The 17,500-nt window shown below is 39.5% G+C and overlaps 1 protein-coding gene across 1 annotated transcript; it reads left to right on the plus strand.

Annotated features, from left to right (window-relative positions):
• The first annotated feature begins 3,544 nt into the window (after window positions 1-3,544).
• LOC144964665 (tubulin-folding cofactor B-like) lies at window positions 3,545-9,721 on the plus strand. The gene is made up of 2 exons (XM_078899165.1): window positions 3,545-3,784; window positions 8,666-9,721. The coding sequence occupies exon 2, from the start codon at window positions 8,725-8,727 to the stop codon at window positions 9,457-9,459; it is 735 nt and encodes a 244-aa protein (XP_078755291.1). The 5' UTR covers window positions 3,545-3,784; window positions 8,666-8,724; the 3' UTR covers window positions 9,460-9,721.
• The last annotated feature ends 7,779 nt before the right edge of the window (window positions 9,722-17,500 follow it).

Consider the following 17,500-nt stretch of genomic DNA (forward strand, 5'->3'; position numbering starts at 1 on the left):
TATCTATCTATCTATCTATCTATCTATCTATATGTCTGTCTGTCTATCTATCCATCTATCTATCTATCTATCTATCTATCTATCTATCTATCTATCTATCTATCTATCTATCTATCTATCTATCTATCTACATATCTATTTATCCATTAATAGGTTTGTCTGTTTGTCTGTTTATCTATCCATTTCATTTTTTAGTTACAGGTCATTAATTGTTGAAGGCTCTATCTGCTTTTGTACTTAAAATTAAATGTTTATCCTACAACAATCTCTGTAAGTGTAAGATTAGGCAACTGTTGTCCTATTAAGTCTTAGCATATCCTGTAATTTCATGAATAATTAAAGAGGGACAAAGGAGGACCCCCACCTCAATCATTACCCAATACAGCTAGACACAGATATAAAAGCACGTGGTGTGTATCAAAATGCACAAACACACACGTATGTAACACACGCATGCTGACGTCATGAAGCATCGCCCGAGCATTATGGCCTACAGCCACAGCGCATGTGATGAGCGTTGACCAATCAGAATCATTCATTTGTAAGGTTGTCAGGGAAAAACCTAGACTTGTTTACACTTTTTAAAGTTCATTATTGGTTCAACCATGAAATTGTGGAAACAGTCATGCTTTCTCTGAGATAGATAAAGACACGCCCTTTGCTGTGATATCTTACATCTTATTGGTGGAGAAAAAGACTCGGTATTACTAAGCTTTGGAAAGGGTGGCTCTCTGAGAGAAAGTAAACTCTCGTTTTGAATGTGTCACTGATAGTTGCATGTTTAAACTTGAAATTTATATAACTTATCGTCAATGTTTATGTTGAATTATTATGTTTTCATGTAGAAAAATTATTGTAGTTTCTGAAACAACCAAAAACTGAAAATTGATAATTTTGACCATTTCCACTTTAAAACCGGTTTTCTTCGTTTTCCAAATCCCGACTTAATACCGGTTCGAGGCGGAGGGTCACATATATATACTTCTTCAGTCGGCGTAATCCATTGTAATGTCCGTAGAAAACTCCAAACTAAAGTTGTTTCGTTGTGTAGTGGTGATTAGTTTTGATGTGTATTGTGATGTGCTCTCATGTTTATATTATGAGTGTGTGTGTGTGTGTGTGTGTGTATGTGTGTGTATGCGTGTAGGTGTGTTGTGTGTCGTGTGTACATGTGTGTGTGATATTGTAGTGGAATGTGGAACAGCCAAACAGCGCCCCATTGTACGTCCACGAACACTCCAACCACCCACCTACGATAATAAAACAAATACCCACCATGATAGAACAACGGCTAAACAACCTCTCTTCAAATGAAAACATGTTCAACGAAACAAAACAAGACTACGAAATGGCACTCAAACAGAGCGGACACACCTCAACACTGAAATACAAAAATTTAACACACGCCACAACACCAAAACAAAACAGAAAAAGGAATATAATATGGTTCAACCCGCCGTTCAACAACGCAATCACTTCAAATATCGGCAAGCAGTTCCTTGCACTCATCGATAAACACTTCCCGAAGAACCACCGTCTGCACAAAATAATCAACAGAAACAACGTCAAGATAAGCTACAGCTGTGCACAAAACATGAAACAGATCATTACCAACCACAACAGACAAATCATATCCGAACCCAACAACACCAATACAAATAAAGACAACTGTAACTGCAGAAAGAAAGACAATTGCCCTCTTAAAGGAAACTGCCAAAAAAGCGCCATAGTCTACAAAGCCACCATAACCACTGATAACACCGCAGCACAATACATCGGCAGCACAGAACCCCCATTCAAAACACGATACAACAACCACAAAGCCTCCATAACACATGAAAGCAAAGCAAAAAGAACCAAATTAGCAATGCACTATTGGGAACAAATAAACACACAAAAAACACCAACAATAACCTGGGAGGTCGTCAAGCAAAGCAGCCCCTACAGATGCGGTGCTAGAAAATGCAATTTATGCCTGACAGAGAAACTGGAGATTTTACTACACAACCACAGAAACAATAGCACCTTAAACAAAAGATCTGAACTGATGACAATGTGCAGACACTCTAACAAATTCAAGCTCAAAACGCAAAAGGCCAAATAACTCTCCCCCCCCCCCCTCCCGACCCCATTATACCCCTCCTCCCCTCTTCCCTCCCCCCCCCCCCCGCGCCCCCCCCCCCCCCCCCCCCCCCCCGCCGCAACCACATTCCACTACAATATCACACACACATGTACACACAACACACAACACACCTACACGCATACACACAGATACACACACACACACACACACACACACTCATAATATAAACATGAGAGTACATCACAATACACATCAAAACTAATCACCACTACACAACGAAACAACTTTAGTTTGGAGTTTTCTACGGACATTACAATGGATTACGCCGACTGAAGAAGTGTAAAAAACACAGAAACGAGTCGTCTCGGCCAAAAAAATGTGAGTGAAAGTTTACATTATATATTAGCTCTAACCACCATTATCGAGCACTTTCGTACCTACAAGTACCCACCAGCACTCATAAATATATATATATATATATATATATATATATATATATATATATATATATATATATATATATATATATATATATATATACATATCACATATATAGATAGATAGATAGATAGATAGATAGATAGATAGATAGATAGATAGATAGATAGATAGATAGATAGATAGATAGATAGATAGATAGATAGATAGATAGATAGATAGATAGATAGATAGAATATTGATATTGTTGGGTTCGGATATGATTTGTCTGTTGTGGTTGGTAATAGTCTGTTTCATATTTTGAGCACAGCTGTAGCTTATCTTGAGGTTGATGGATAGATAGATAGATAGATAGATAGATAGATAGATAGATAGATAGATAGATAGATAGATAGATAGATAGATAGATAGATAGATAGATAGATAGATAGATAGATAAATGGATGAATAGATAAGACAGATATGCAGATAGACGTATAGTTAGTACACGTTCTCGTCAAACACCTTTTTTGTAAAACATCATGTGGCACTCTTAGAATATTCGTCACTATGTTTTGCTAAGTACACATTTACAGTTGAGTCGAATTTGGTTGATTAAAATTCTGAAAATTCAGAATTTAAAAAAAAAACATTCGAATTGGGTAATGTATGTAAAGTGCAAAGTTTTCAATAATTCCAAACGGACACCTAGAAGTGAAGGTTTAGACCGTGTCTATAGAAATTTTAATTTATTAATTGTAAAGATTCCACATTGGGTTTATATAGCGAATCCATCTGCTCTGGCAATTACACTGAGAATGACCCATAGATAAAGCCAAATACGGACATAATTACTTACTGCACGCGCAGGTAATTACTTGGCACGCCCGCTACTATCTAACCTCTTCATCGCGGCTGTGCCAGGTACCATGCGAGAGCCACTTTTTCGGAACTCTTTACTTTGGAAGTCCAAGTTCTCGTCCTTCCTATTTCGATGTTTCTAACGTTGCTAGAAAAACGTAAATAAAGTCTAAAGTTCTCACTTCCGGATTTCCTTTAAAACTTGGATCGGGAATGATCCGGAATCACCAGCTCCATGGATTGTTTATGACCAGGGAGCTCTACTGTCTGTTCACCTAGTTTATGACTGTCAACCGGCAACCTGAACAATGAAGTCTTCAGCAGCAATGTCATCTAAAGCCTAAATGCTTGAACATGCAGCCAAAATTCTAGAGCTTTAAAAAAAAATTGCAATCAATTGAAGAAATAAATCGAACAAAGGTACGAGATAAATAAAGATGAGTCATTCAACTCACACTGAAGTTGAAGTGAGAAATGTGTTTCTGTGGTTCGCATCTTTTATTTCATTTTATCAGTAGCCTACACTAGAGCCAGTTCAAGTTCAGTATTTGTGTTTCACGGAGGATCCGTGACACATAGTCGGCCTATAGTCACAATCGGTGACTCAGACTATGACTGTGATTGCTCTAGAAAATTCTAGATCTAGAATAGATAGAAAGAAGACTGTCAGATTAGATTAATTTGTACCCTCGATTCTAGAATTTTCTAAAAAGTAAGAGATTATAATTATGTGGTACTGTCATCACATCAATCTGTATTGTATTCTCAGGTAACGTCGTTTTCTTCTATAATTTGAAATAAGAATAAGACGGGGTTTCTTTTATAATTATTATTATTATTATTATTATTATATTAGGCAGTTTAGTGAGCAGTGGCAGTCAAATTTTGACCCAACTCGCCCATAGGAAAGTTGTGACTGGAAATTGCCGTTCGCGTTTTAGGGGGTTCAATTAAAGATGCATAACTTCGTTATAAAGAGGAATATCGCAGATATTTTGGTATCATTATTTTCGTCTTTCAATTTCCTTTTAAATGGTGCCAATTAAGGAAAAATCCATTAATAATTCCAGAAGTTATAGGAAGTTAAAATTTGGCAATTTTCAAATGCATTTATTTTTTTATTTACCGCGTGTGTTTTTAAAATTTAAACGCTTGTTTTTAGAATAACATCTAAACTTTATTCATGCCAAATTTCAGGGCTCTACATCGATGCGCAGACACCTTTTAACTCTGCGCCGAAATGCCTTGTTTACATTATCTTCTCATCATGGCTGCCGGACGATATCGATTTTTAAATATATATAAATATATTTTAAATTTAGTTATGTATTATGTTAAATTTAGTCCATAATATTTTCAGTACTATTATTTACTATGTTTTTATTTTGAATACATACTTTCCAACTTTATTTATAGGCATTTTATAATTTTTGTTTTAAAAGTTATTATATTTCTTCTCTTTGTGAAATCCGATATTAATGATATCGATATTTTAAAAATACCAATTGCTTTAATTTTATTTTATTTTACCTTGCCATCAAGTCATCAAGTTTCTTTCCCATATGTTTAGATATGTTTATCATTTGTATCCATATTCTAAAGGCCTTAGCCTTAATAATTATTATGGTAAGAAGTTCTATTAGTTTTGACACCCCCATACATTGAGAGAGAAGGGGGGGGGGGGGGGGAGGGGGATAAAATTATATTAATTGTCAGTTCAAATCATGTAATAGCAATAAACCCAAAGTGTTTAGCAGACTTTTTTAAAGTATTAAAAGCCAGAACTTTCCTTCTAATTATAATAGGGAATCTGTTTCAATTTATTTGAACTTTTTCAATCTACCATTTTATTTATATGCAATTAAATTGCCATAGGTAAAAATAAACTCATTATGTCATTACACATGTTTATATCTTTTCATTTAAATAGTCTCAAACCCTTTTTTATTCTCTCTATGTATTAATTAAAAGAGGGTAATTATTTGCAATTGTTTCCGTGAGATATTGGGAATAAATCCAAAAGTGATAGAGCAAATTGTTTCTTACGTCTAGCCGAGTTTTTGATTATGAAACATTTGCGACATATTATGTAATAATGTGTTAATTTGAAATGTTTATCTTCCTCTTTATTAATGTAAATGCATTGTTCTCGATAAGACGAACATTTTGGTATACAATATATGATAAGAACTCCATATTGACTGTTTTAACCATTTTTTATTAACATCACGCGATTTCGGTCACAACTTTGCAATGGTAATTTTGGGGTAAAAATCGGTCTGAAATTTCAGACTTTGAACTGCCGTAACTACATTTCTAATCAAGATAGAAACAAAATTCAAACTGTTTTGTAATCTGTGTTGCCAGCTCTTTCATATGACATTGGTTTCAAGTGTGTGAGGTACATTTAGAATTTCTATTAAACTCCCTAATTATATGGAACAAAACGAAAGTTATTGAGGAACTAAAACTGAAGTTGAAAAGTCTTGTTATATAGTGGTGAAGTTCCATCAGTGACAAGCAAAGACCATACCACTTAGCCATGCTGTCCCTTGTTTTTGCTGTTGGCTGGAGCAGGGTTCAGGCGATTGTCTTTTTAAAAATCTATTTTATAATCATTTTCGCTCAATACTTTTGACTGCTCACGGCCACGGCTTCTACATCTAGCAGCCTAGTCTTAGTCTTAGTATTTAATATTCTTAGAAGAGACATCCACATACACTGACACTGACCATAAAACTAGTATTAGTAACAACAAACACAGACACCGACAGGAAATCTTTCATACCACAAATTATATGCGGCTGGAGCATATTGCAAAATAACTGGGTGGGGTTCCTGACCTCCCATAGTGGGCAGGGGGGTACATACTGTGTCTTCTATCCCCGCCTTATATCTGTTTTCCAACATGCTTTCTGTCTTTGTCTTGGAATGAGATTACTTGGTTTTGTCCTGGTCCTGGCCAGATGCCCTGGATGAGAGGGAAACAGTCGAACGTATAGTTAGTTTTGGGAGATGATATTTTTTTCATTGTAAATCATCTCTCTGTTATGCACTGTATTATGCTTTCTTTATATTATATATGATTTGTAAAACATTTGAGTGTGTTCCTCTTATCGGGGACCTGTGCTTGTGTCTGGATGAGACTTTTAGTGATCTCAAACTAAGTACTTTGATAGAGTGCTTTTGGAATCTTCACCTGTTTCTTATTTGAACCAATTCCCCTTTGTCTTCCCTTTTCTTGGATGCTTTATTGTAATTCTAGAACTTTTTACTATCCCATTTTTTTCCTTTTTACTGGCGCTGATATGACCTTAATGTGTTGCAAGCGCCGTAAAACCCTTAAAAAACAAACAAACATATTGCAAAATAACATAGTAAAATACATACAAAATTAAAATTTTGAAACAAAACTTTCAGAATGTAACTCACAGCAAAATCACAATAAAATCAGCTAGTGACAATGTGTTGAACATTGTGGTGTTGCAGATGCAGGACATGCCCACACTTTTTCGTGGACAATTCCTTCAAATTCCCGAATAAAGTGTGATACATCCGACACACATTCATCTGCGCGGATCTTAACCTAATTTACTCTATAATCTGCAAACATTGCCACAAGACATACGTGGAAGAAACTGGCAAGAGACTAAGCGACAGGTATGGACAAAATCTGCGCTCTATTGAAAACCACGAGGACAAACCTGTCAGCCACCACTTAAATGGGTCCAGTCATCGAGGATTGCACGACATCCAAATTACCGTCCTTCAGTACTGTCACACCACTAAACAACACAGGAAATACAGGAAGGCAGAACTGATACTAAAACTGAACACCCTTTCACCTCAAGGCATGAATTCAAGACTGGACCTCATTTAAATATTATACTCCTTTGTCTCTTGCCCCGACTCCCCCGGCCATCCATCATCTTTTCCTTTTATTACTTATCAGTATCATTACTACTATGACTACTACCACTACTATTACTACCACTACTACTACTACTACTACTACTACTATTAGTACTACTACTACTACTACTACTACTACTACTACTACTACTAAAAGTACTACTGTTGCTTCTGCTGCTGCTACTGTCACTGATGATTATACTATACTGACATCCTTTATTTTTTGTATTTTTTTCCAATTCCATTGTATTTAATTTCCAACAATAGTCTACGCTTTTTTTTAATTACACAGTTCCTCTCTGCCTCCCCTCTTTTCACTTGATTAATTAATTGCGCACCTTTTAGAAAGATCTATTGTTCTACTTTAATTCATGCTTCCTTACAAAGGAGCATACTGTTTCCTGCCCATCAATGTTTTGTTGATTCATCTTAACAACACCAGTACCGCGTTATCTCATTCATCTGTAGTGTTTCATTCATCCTGTTTGTTGATTCAGGAGAAACCCGAAACATTTGTTTTATCTGTTTTCGTAATTAAATTGAATCTTACATTCAATTCCACCTTTTTATTTATTTCTTCGAGCTTCGAGCAGCAACATTTACATTAAGACAAATAGGTACAAATAGAGATAAGATGTTTGTCTTTTATTAGACAGACTCAATTCAAATTTTATAGCAATAAAATGTTGTTGTTTTTTTTCTGCCGTAAAGTTTTAAAACTGCATTTTTTTTACCTTTAATGCCCATTTTTTATAAACTGAAACCTTCCTCTTTAAGACGATACCAAATTTATCTCTATACATGTTTTTATAGCTAAGGTATTAATGGATAAATGACCCGGTTAAAAAGATATATATATTTTCTCAACACCTGATGCAAAATATATATATAGGGGGGTTTTTTCTGCCACAAAAATGACATCTATGGTGGTATCTAATTATATGACTCCTGGGTTTTTATAATTGTGACAATTCGGGCTGCTTAGTGATTGTAGACATTTCCATAATGGCTAAAGTTAACCATAAGATTACCCTGAGTAAAAATATAGAGATCTGGCTGTCAGAAGCGCTGGTGATCGTACTCCACTTAATATTCCGTGTCGTAGTTCTGGGGTCAAAACCTTATTTTTTCTTTCTGTAGAACAATATAAACAATGTATTTTATGGCCTCAATTACTTTATTACCTTCTATTTTTTATATCAGTGTCATTTTTTAATGTATGTTAATATGGTCAAGTATTGTACACTTTTTGTCTTAAGCTTCTTCTTTTTAGGCCTGATTCTACACTTTTTAACCACTTAGGGTTAGCACCTCTGCTTTAGATATGTTTGGGTTTGTTTTTTGTTTTTTAATTTATTGAGAGTAAGTTACTTTTTTTTTCCATTTCAGATAGAAATATACCAACCAATCATCCTTGAATCCTTATTGAACTTTGACCCTGCGACAGAATGGCAAACATAACAGTGTCATCGAGTCCTTTGGTGTCTGTGAATGTGACCAGTTGTGTCAATCCTTATGGCGTCCAACGCCGATTTGAAAGATCCCTGACCATTTCAGCTCTCAAACTTAAACTTGAATTGGTCAGTGGTGGGACAGCACAAAACATGAAACTGACCATCCTGAATTCTGATAATGTCAAAGTTTGCACCCTTGACAATGATGAAGCAGTGCTTGGGTCATACCCAGTCGATGATGACATGGTTTTGCATGTGGAAGATCCTAACTTAAAACCAGATGAATTTATGGATGTGTCAAAAGTGGAAAAATATGAAATTTCTGATGATGCTTATGCAAAACGGACTGATAGTGTGAGAGCTTTCAAGGAAAGGAATAAATTGGGTAGGTTTAATGAGGAAGAGATGAAGAAGAAAGAAGAAGAAGCAAAGCTTAAGGAAGAAGCAGAAGAGGAGAAGGCCAAGACAATGAAATTGGATGATCGTTGTGAAGTTCGTGTACCAGGGCAACCGTCCAGACGTGGATGTGTCAAGTATCTTGGGATAACAGATTTCAAACCTGGTATATGGGTTGGTGTTCAATATGATGAACCTTTCGGCAAGAATGATGGATCTACAGGAGGGAAACGTTATTTTGAATGCCCTCCAAAGTACGGTGGCTTTGTTCGACCATCTCATGTTGAAGTGGGGGATTTCCCTGAGGAAGACTTTGATTTGGATGAAATGTGAAAGATAATTGAACCTTATTGCCCTTATACCTTTTTACTTTGTTCAAAACCTTAAGTATTGAAGAACCCTTTCATGCAATGGGGGCAAGGAGGAATTTTTTATTTGTAAACAACACTAAAATATTTATACTAACGAAAGAGTGAAAATGGAAAGGCTTCGTATGGGAACAAAACAGACAATGGACGTTTCGGGTACAAACCCTTCGTCAGCACAACAATACACAAATAAACGTGGAAAACAAATAAAATATAATGAAAAATAACTTGTATCGCCTGTACTCAATGGTGGTTGCAGTATGAATGAAATGTTAGCGTGGCGTGGGTAGAGGATAGGGTGCCCCAGGGGGGTGATCTAATTGATAAGCAAAGGTCAGCGTCAGGGAACAGAACTTTCCAGACTGTAATGGAAGATAAAAGACATATTGGTAGTAGTAGTAGTAGTAGTAGTAGTAGTAGTAGTAGTAGTAGTAGTAGTAGTAATAGTTGTAGTAGTAGTAGTTGTAGTAGTAGTAGTAGTAGTAGTAGTAGTAGTAGTAGTAGTAGTAGTAGTAGTAGTAGTAATAGAACGCTGTAGTTGAACAGTAGGGGGGGGGTGGAGGGGGCGAGGTGAAAGGGTCACGGCGGAGGTGGGGGGGGGGGGGGGTTGTTGGATGAGCGAAGGTCGAATCTTCGCGAAGGAACGATGCGATAGTAAAGTGGAATACACCAATAAATAGATAGATGGATAGGCAGATAGATAGGTAGATGGTCAGAAAAGAGGGGAGAGAAGGGAGAGAGAGAGAGAGAGAGAGAAATTAATTTAAAAAAAAAAAAAAAAAAAAAAAAAGGGGGCGGGGGGGGGGGGGTTGGTTTGAGGCGGACCGGTAGAGAGGGGGAATCAGAGAGAGAGAGAGGGGGGGGGGGGGAGAAGAGGGAGGGGGGGGGGGACAAAGAAGAAAGAAAGAGAGAGAGAGAGGAGAGAGGGGAGAGGAGAGAGAGAGAGAGAGAGAAGAGAGAGAGAGAGAGAGAAAGAGGTGGAGGGAGGTGAGAGAGGCGAGTAAACAGCCGAGTGATAGCTGGGTCTATATGTATATAATGGATGAAAAGGGATGATTGGACACAAGAGAGAGAGGCTAGGAGGTAGATGACTATGAATCGGTGGATAATCAGTAGATAGATAGCTAGCTACTAGCTAGTAGATAATAGGGTGAAATAGATAGATAGATGATAGATAGATAGATAGATAGGAAGGTAGATAGTAGAGTTGTAACTTTTAGTAGAAGATAGTAGTAGTAGTCGTAGTAGTAGTAGTGGTAGTAGTAGTAGTAGTAGTAGATAGTAGTAGTAGTAGTAGAGTACTAGTAGTAGTAGTAGTAGTAGTAGTAGCAGTAGTAGTAGTAGTAGTATTTTTAATTCAGAAAAGTGAGTGGTAGAGGCACTTATGTTGATAAAACAAGATAATAGAAGTGAATAGAAAAGTGCCAGAAGACAATAGAGAATAAAAAATTTTTTTTTTTTTTTTTTTTTTTTTTTTTTTTTCGCGGCGGTGGTGGGGTTTGAACCTGCGACCTTATTGGTACGACAACTCCGCCTGGCAGGTGAGAGCGTGGCTCTACCGTGTGAGCTATCCACGAACACAAAAATATTCGTTTCAAACTCAAAGTCATTACTAGATCCCTCTCTCACCCACTTCTTGAGACCGCCGATTCGTTCGTACACCACCATCGCGAATAATTTTGACCAGCAGTTAAGCTTAATAGCCAATATTCTCAACACAAACATATAACATAGAAACGATTGAGACATTGAGTATGCTCCGGTGTATGGGGTGAATTTTTAATTCAGAAAAGTGAGTGGAGCAGGCACTTATGTTGATAACAACAAGATATGAAGTAAATAGAAAAGTGCCAGAAGACAATAGAGAATAAAAAATTTTTTTTTTTTTTTTTTTTTTTTTTTTTTTTTTTTTTTTTTTTTTTTTTTTTTTTTTTTTTCGCGGCGGTGGTGGGGTTTGAACCTGCGACCTTATTGGTACGACAACTCCGCCTGCAGGTGAGAGCGTGGCTCTACCGTGTGAGCTATCCACGAACACAAAAATATTCGTTTCAACTCAAAGTCATTACTAGATCCTCTCTCACCCACTTCTTGAGACCGCCGATTCGTTCGTACACCACCATCGCGAATAATTTGACCAGCAGTTAAGCTTAATAGCCAATATTCTCAACACACAACATTAACATAGAAACGATTGAGACATTGAGTATGCTCGGTGTATGGGGTGAATTTTTAATTCAGAAAAGTGAGTGGAGCAGGCACTTATGTTGATAACAACAAGATATGAAGTGAATAGAAAAGTGCCAGAAGACAATAGAGAATAAAAAATTTTTTATAGATAGATAGATAGATAGATAGATAGGTAGCTAGGTAGAGTTGTACTTTTAGTAGTATGAACAGTAGTAGTAGTAGTCGTAGTAGTAGTAGTGGTAGTAGTAGTAGTAGTAGTAGTAGTAGTGTAGTAGTAGTCAGTAGTAGTAGTAGTAGTAGTAGTAGCAGTAGTAGTAGTAGTAGTAGCAGTAGTAGTATAGTAGTAGTAGTAGTAGTAGTAGTAGTAGTAGTAGTAGTAGTAGTAGTAGTAGTAGTAGTAGTAGTAGAAGTAGTAGTAGTAGTAGTAGTAGTAGTAGTAGTAGTGTAGTAGTAGTAGAAGTAGTAGAAGTAGTAGTAGTAGCAGTAGCTGTAGTGGCAGAAGTGAGAGCAGCAGTGGTGATGAATATGGGTGACGTTGACATCTAGTGGTGGTCAATCCTGGTGTTGAGTCCGCGTGGAGTCAGCGTTCCCAACAACTTGATCAGGTGAGTTTCCCTACGTCGACGGGCGGAAGTGTCCGAATGGCAAAAACTGAGCACACACACACGCACACACTGTACATCGCAGTGGTCTGGCAGATTGAAGTGTCTGGCCACTGCTGTGTCTGCACAGTTCGATATGTCACGCAAGTGCTGCACGAATCTGTCACCCAGCCTCTTTCCGGTCTCACCAACGTAAGCAATCCCACACAGGGAGCACGTAATCGCATAGACTAGATTACGGTCAGTGCAAGTAAACGGCCGCCTGATGTCCCAAATCTTGTCTGGAAAGCTGACTCTGTCATACTCCCACAGGTGCCCACAAGTCTTGCATCGGGGTGGCATACACGATCTGGCTTTAGGTCCATCCCTAGGTATGGGTTCCAGGCGGCTTCTGACAAGGAGATCCCTCAAGTTACGATCCCGTCGATATGCTACCAACGGGGGTTCTGAGAAAACTCTGTGGGTGTCTTCGCCTGCCTGGAGGATCCCATAGTTCTGCAATAGGATGTTCCTCACTTGATCGGCATGGGGGTGATGCGTGAGGACTAAAATGGGACGCTGTGTCTCCTGCTTCCTGGCATTGCGAGGCCTCATTGCTGCTTCTCTCGACACGAGGCTGGCTTTACGAACAGCCTTAAGCAAAACCCTTTCGGGATATTCCCGTGCCCTAAAAAAATCGAGCATGCGATCACGTTGAAGCGCAAATTCATCATCTTCCAGACAGAGTCTCCGCAAGCGGAGTATCTGACTGAATGGGATGGAGTCTTTGCACTTCACCGGATGGGATGACCGATAGAGCAGGTAGCTGTGACTGTCCGTTTCCTTGTAGTGTACAGTGGTCCGTACTCCCGTGCTGGTCAATACAGCCTTGATGTCCAAAAAGTTCACCTCAGAGGTTGAAATCTCATAAGTGTACTCTATGGACGGGTGGAAGGAGTCCATCGCTAGGATGAACCCTTTCAACTGGCTGTGGGTCAATGACGTAATGCCGAAACAGTCGTCAATGTACCTTTTGAACAGCTCGGGGGCAGGTCCACTGTACTGATGGAAGAAGGTTTCCTCAAGGTAGCCCATGAAGAGGTTAGCATATGAGGGACCCATCTTGGTGCCCATCGCAACACCTGAGATCTGATGGAAAAATACATCATTGAACTCAAAAGTGTTGAGTGTGAGCACAAGTTCGGTGAGCCTCACAATGCTGTTGCTGGAAATCCCTGGTAATGGATGGCGGTCGACGAAATGCCTGATGGCACGCAGTCCGTCAGGATGCGGTATGGATGTGTACAGTGCCTTCACATCCATGGTGAAAATTAGCCGTGGACGTTCATCCTGGAATCGAATTTCGTCAATGACACCAAGAGCATGGTTAGTGTCCTTGATATACGATGGCAGGGTGGGAACTATACGTTGAAATACCGCATCGAGGAACTGCGATACCTTCTCAGTGGGGCACGAGATAGCCGACACAATCGGCCTTCCAGGTGGAGTGTCAGACAATTCCCGGATCTTGTGTATCTTAGGGAGCATGTAAAAACATGGATTACCTAGGTCGCTGGGGTCGTGTTTAAGAACCTCTGCTCTACTAGGTAATTCTCCCTGCGATATCAAAGACTGGATTGTCTGGTGGACTCTGGTGTTGTTAGCAAGTGTTGGGTCCGAAGTCACTTTCTCATAAAATATCTGGTCACTCAATTGCCTGTGGCCCTCAGCTCTATAGAGCTCAGCGTCCCAAACAACTACCGCCCCTCCTTTATCAGCCGCTTTGATCACTATATCACGACGTGATCTAAGTGATCGTACGGCAGCCCATTCAAGACGGGTGAGGTTAGACCTCTTGATAGGTGTGGGTCGTAGTGCCTCTATCTGTCTAAGACAAGTCTGGATAAACAGGTCGAGTGTAGGGGACTTGCCAGGACTAGGAGTCCAGTTTCTTTTACGTCGTGAGAAAGCGGCAAACGGATCCTCAGGGTCACGGTCATAGTCATGGTCACGTTCATCATCTTTGAAGTGATACTTCAAGCGTAAAATACGCATGAAGCGACGTACATCCGACTCAATGCGGGACTGGTCGGACGTTCTTCGCAGTGGGATGAACTTGAGACCTTTCCTTAAGACCGATTCCTCTGCACTGCTCAACTGGATGGTCGGGGGGACAGAAACCACCAGCCGGTGGTTGTTGTGGTTCCTACTGGGGAGGATAGCTCCAACATTATCCATCACGTTGGTGGGTTCGCTGGTGGGTGGGGTGAATTGATCGCTTCCAGACTGGTCCCCGGCTGTTGGAGGGACTCCCAAGCCACCAATGGTGACTGGCTGGTTATGGGTGCCATTAAGAGCAGTGGGGCCAGAGGAAGGTTCAATGGGTGAATCCACCGATGGGAGTGTTGCCGAATGGGAAGGGAGGTTATCGTCAAGATGTGTAATTCTGTTAGGAAAGAGAGCATCTAATTTACTGGTTTTGACATAATTTAAGCATGCATGGTAATGTTGATTACATAAATGTATGAATAACCTAATGGCTTTGTAAAGTAAATGATTATGATAAGTACGATGCCTCAAGCATGTGGAGGATGTGTCGATGGTGTGTGTTAATTTGGATATCTGTTTGCGAAGGATGTCTGTAGTAAGTCTAAGTCGTTGCATGGCACACTTGGATTCTAATTCCAGAAAATGGGAGAACTGGGATGAGGTTAGAGAGCCTAAAGAAGGGTGGAAATGTGAAACGAATCCTTTAGGGGCCGTGCGTTTCCTAAGGCAGTACATTAAGAAATTCAAGTGGCTGCTAGCTCGAGTTTTATAGAGGGTGGCGTGGGCGAGAGTGTAGCCTACTTGAGATAGGTGGATAGGGAAAGAGGAAAGAAACGTACGAATGTCCGTAAGGAAGAGCGCAAGAGTTGCTTGGGAGATGTATGAGGCATGGTGAAAATAGGGAAAGAGGGCGAAAGGCTAAAAGGATGCGTAAGGTAATCAATAAGTATAGGTAAACTGGAGAGGCGAGTGAATGAGAGAAAGGAAGGGAGGGATAGACTGTGGTAAGAGAGAGGTAGTGGTTGAAAACGTGGGTGTGGTGAAAAATAATGCTGAGATGTAAATGATAAGGAGAGGGGGGGGGGGGGGGGGGGGGGGTAGTGTGCTAAAAGAGGTAGACTGGTAGGGGAGAAGAGTGTAAATAAATATATAAATATGAGAGTAATGAAAAGGTGATGATAGTGCAATGTTGGATAAAACTGGATTGATAAACTGAAAAGTATATTTAAAAAGTGCAACATATAGCAGTACAAATAAAACAGAAATAAACACTATACCTACGTAAAGTACTAGGTAACACTGATGGGGACGGTCCAAAAACACGGTATGGCAGCAGAAGTATAATTCAAGTGAATCAACGAAAAAACTCAAATGAATCAAAACGGAAAAGTAGAAAACGGTAAGGGCTGCCTGAAGCCGGTGATCGTAAAATACTAACGAAAGAGTGAAAATGGAAAGGCTTCGTATGGGAACAAAACAGACAATGGACGTTTCGGGTACAAACCCTTCGTCAGCACAACAATACACAAATAAACGTGGAAAACAATAAAATATAATGAAAAATAACTTGTATCGCCTGTACTCAATGGTGGTTGCAGTATGAATGAAATGTTAGCGTGGCGTGGGTAGAGGATAGGGTGCCCCAGGGGGGTGATCTAATTGATAAGCAAAGGTCAGCGTCAGGGAACAGAACTTTCCAGACTGTAATGGAAGATAAAAGACATATTGGTAGTAGTAGTAGTAGTAGTAGTAGTAGTAGTAGTAGTAGTAGTAGTAGTAGTAATAGTTGTAGTAGTAGTAGTTGTAGTAGTAGTAGTAGTAGTAGTAGTAGTAGTAGTAGTAGTAGTAGTAGTTAGTAGTAGTAATAGAACGCTGTAGTTGAACAGTAGGGGGGGGGTGGAGGGGGCGAGGTGAAAGGGTCACGGCGGAGGTGGGGGGGGGGGGGGTTGTTGGATGAGCGAAGGTCGAATCTTCGCGAAGGAACGATGCGATAGTAAAGTGGAATACACCAATAAATAGATAGATGGATAGGCAGATAGATAGGTAGATGGTCAGAAAAGAGGGGAGAGAAGGGAGAGAGAGAGAGAGAGAGAGAGAGAGAGAGAGAAATTAATTTAAAAAAAAAAAAAAAAAAAAAAAAGGGGGCGGGGTGGGGGGGGTTGGTTTGAGGCGGACCGGTAGAGAGGGGAATCAGAGAGAGAGAGAGGGGGGGGGGGAGGAGAAGAGGGAGGGGGGGGGGGGGACAAAGAAAGAAAGAAAGAGAGAGAGAGAGAGAGAGAGAGAGAGAGAGAGAGAGAGAGAGAGAGAGAGAGAGAGAGAGAGAGAGAGAAAGGGTGGAGGGGAGGTGAGAGCGGGCGAGTAAACAGCCGAGTGATAGCTGGGTCTATATGTATATTAATGGATGAAAAAGTGGATGATTGGACACAATGAGAGAGAGAGCTAGGAAGGTAGATGACTATGAATCGGTGGATAATCAGTAGATAGATAGCTAGCTAGCTAGCTAGCTAGATAGATAGATAGATAGATAGGTAGATAGATAGATAGATAGATAGATAGATAGGTAGGTAGCTAGGTAGAGTTGTACTTTTAGTAGTATGAACAGTAGTAGTAGTAGTCGTAGTAGTAGTAGTGGTAGTAGTAGTAGTAGTAGTAGTAGTAGTAGTAGTAGTAGTAGCAGTAGTAGTAGTAGTAGTAGTAGTAGTAGCAGTAGTAGTAGTAGTAGTATTTTTAATTCAGAAAAGTGAGTGGAGCAGGCACTTATGTTGATAACAACAAGATATGAAGTGAATAGAAAAGTGCCAGAAGACAATAGAGAATAAAAAATTTTTTTTTTTTTTTTTTTTTTTTTTTTCGCGGCGGTGGTGGGGTTTGAACCTGCGACCTTATTGGTACGACAACTCCGCCTGGCAGGTGAGAGCGTGGCTCTACCGTGTGAGCTATCCACGAACACAAAAATATTCGTTTCAAACTCAAAGTCATTACTAGATCCCTCTCTCACCCACTTCTTGAGACCGCCGATTCGTTCGTACACCACCATCGCGAATAATTTTGACCAGCAGTTAAGCTTAATAGCCAATATTCTCAACACAAACATATAACATAGAAACGATTGAGACATTGAGTATGCTCCGGTGTATGGGGTGAATTTTTAATTCAGAAAAGTGAGTGGAGCAGGCACTTATGTTGATA

This window comes from Berghia stephanieae, chromosome 2 (assembly GCF_034508935.2).
Source record: "Berghia stephanieae isolate SIO BIC M18660-M18661 chromosome 2, UCSD_Bste_1.3, whole genome shotgun sequence".
In the NCBI taxonomy this organism is placed as follows: domain Eukaryota; kingdom Metazoa; phylum Mollusca; class Gastropoda; order Nudibranchia; family Aeolidiidae; genus Berghia; species Berghia stephanieae.

Coding starts and splice junctions, on each gene's coding strand:
- LOC144964665 (XM_078899165.1), top strand. CDS start 8,725: ATGGCAAACATAACAGTGTCATCGAGTCCTTTGGTGTCTGTGAATGTG.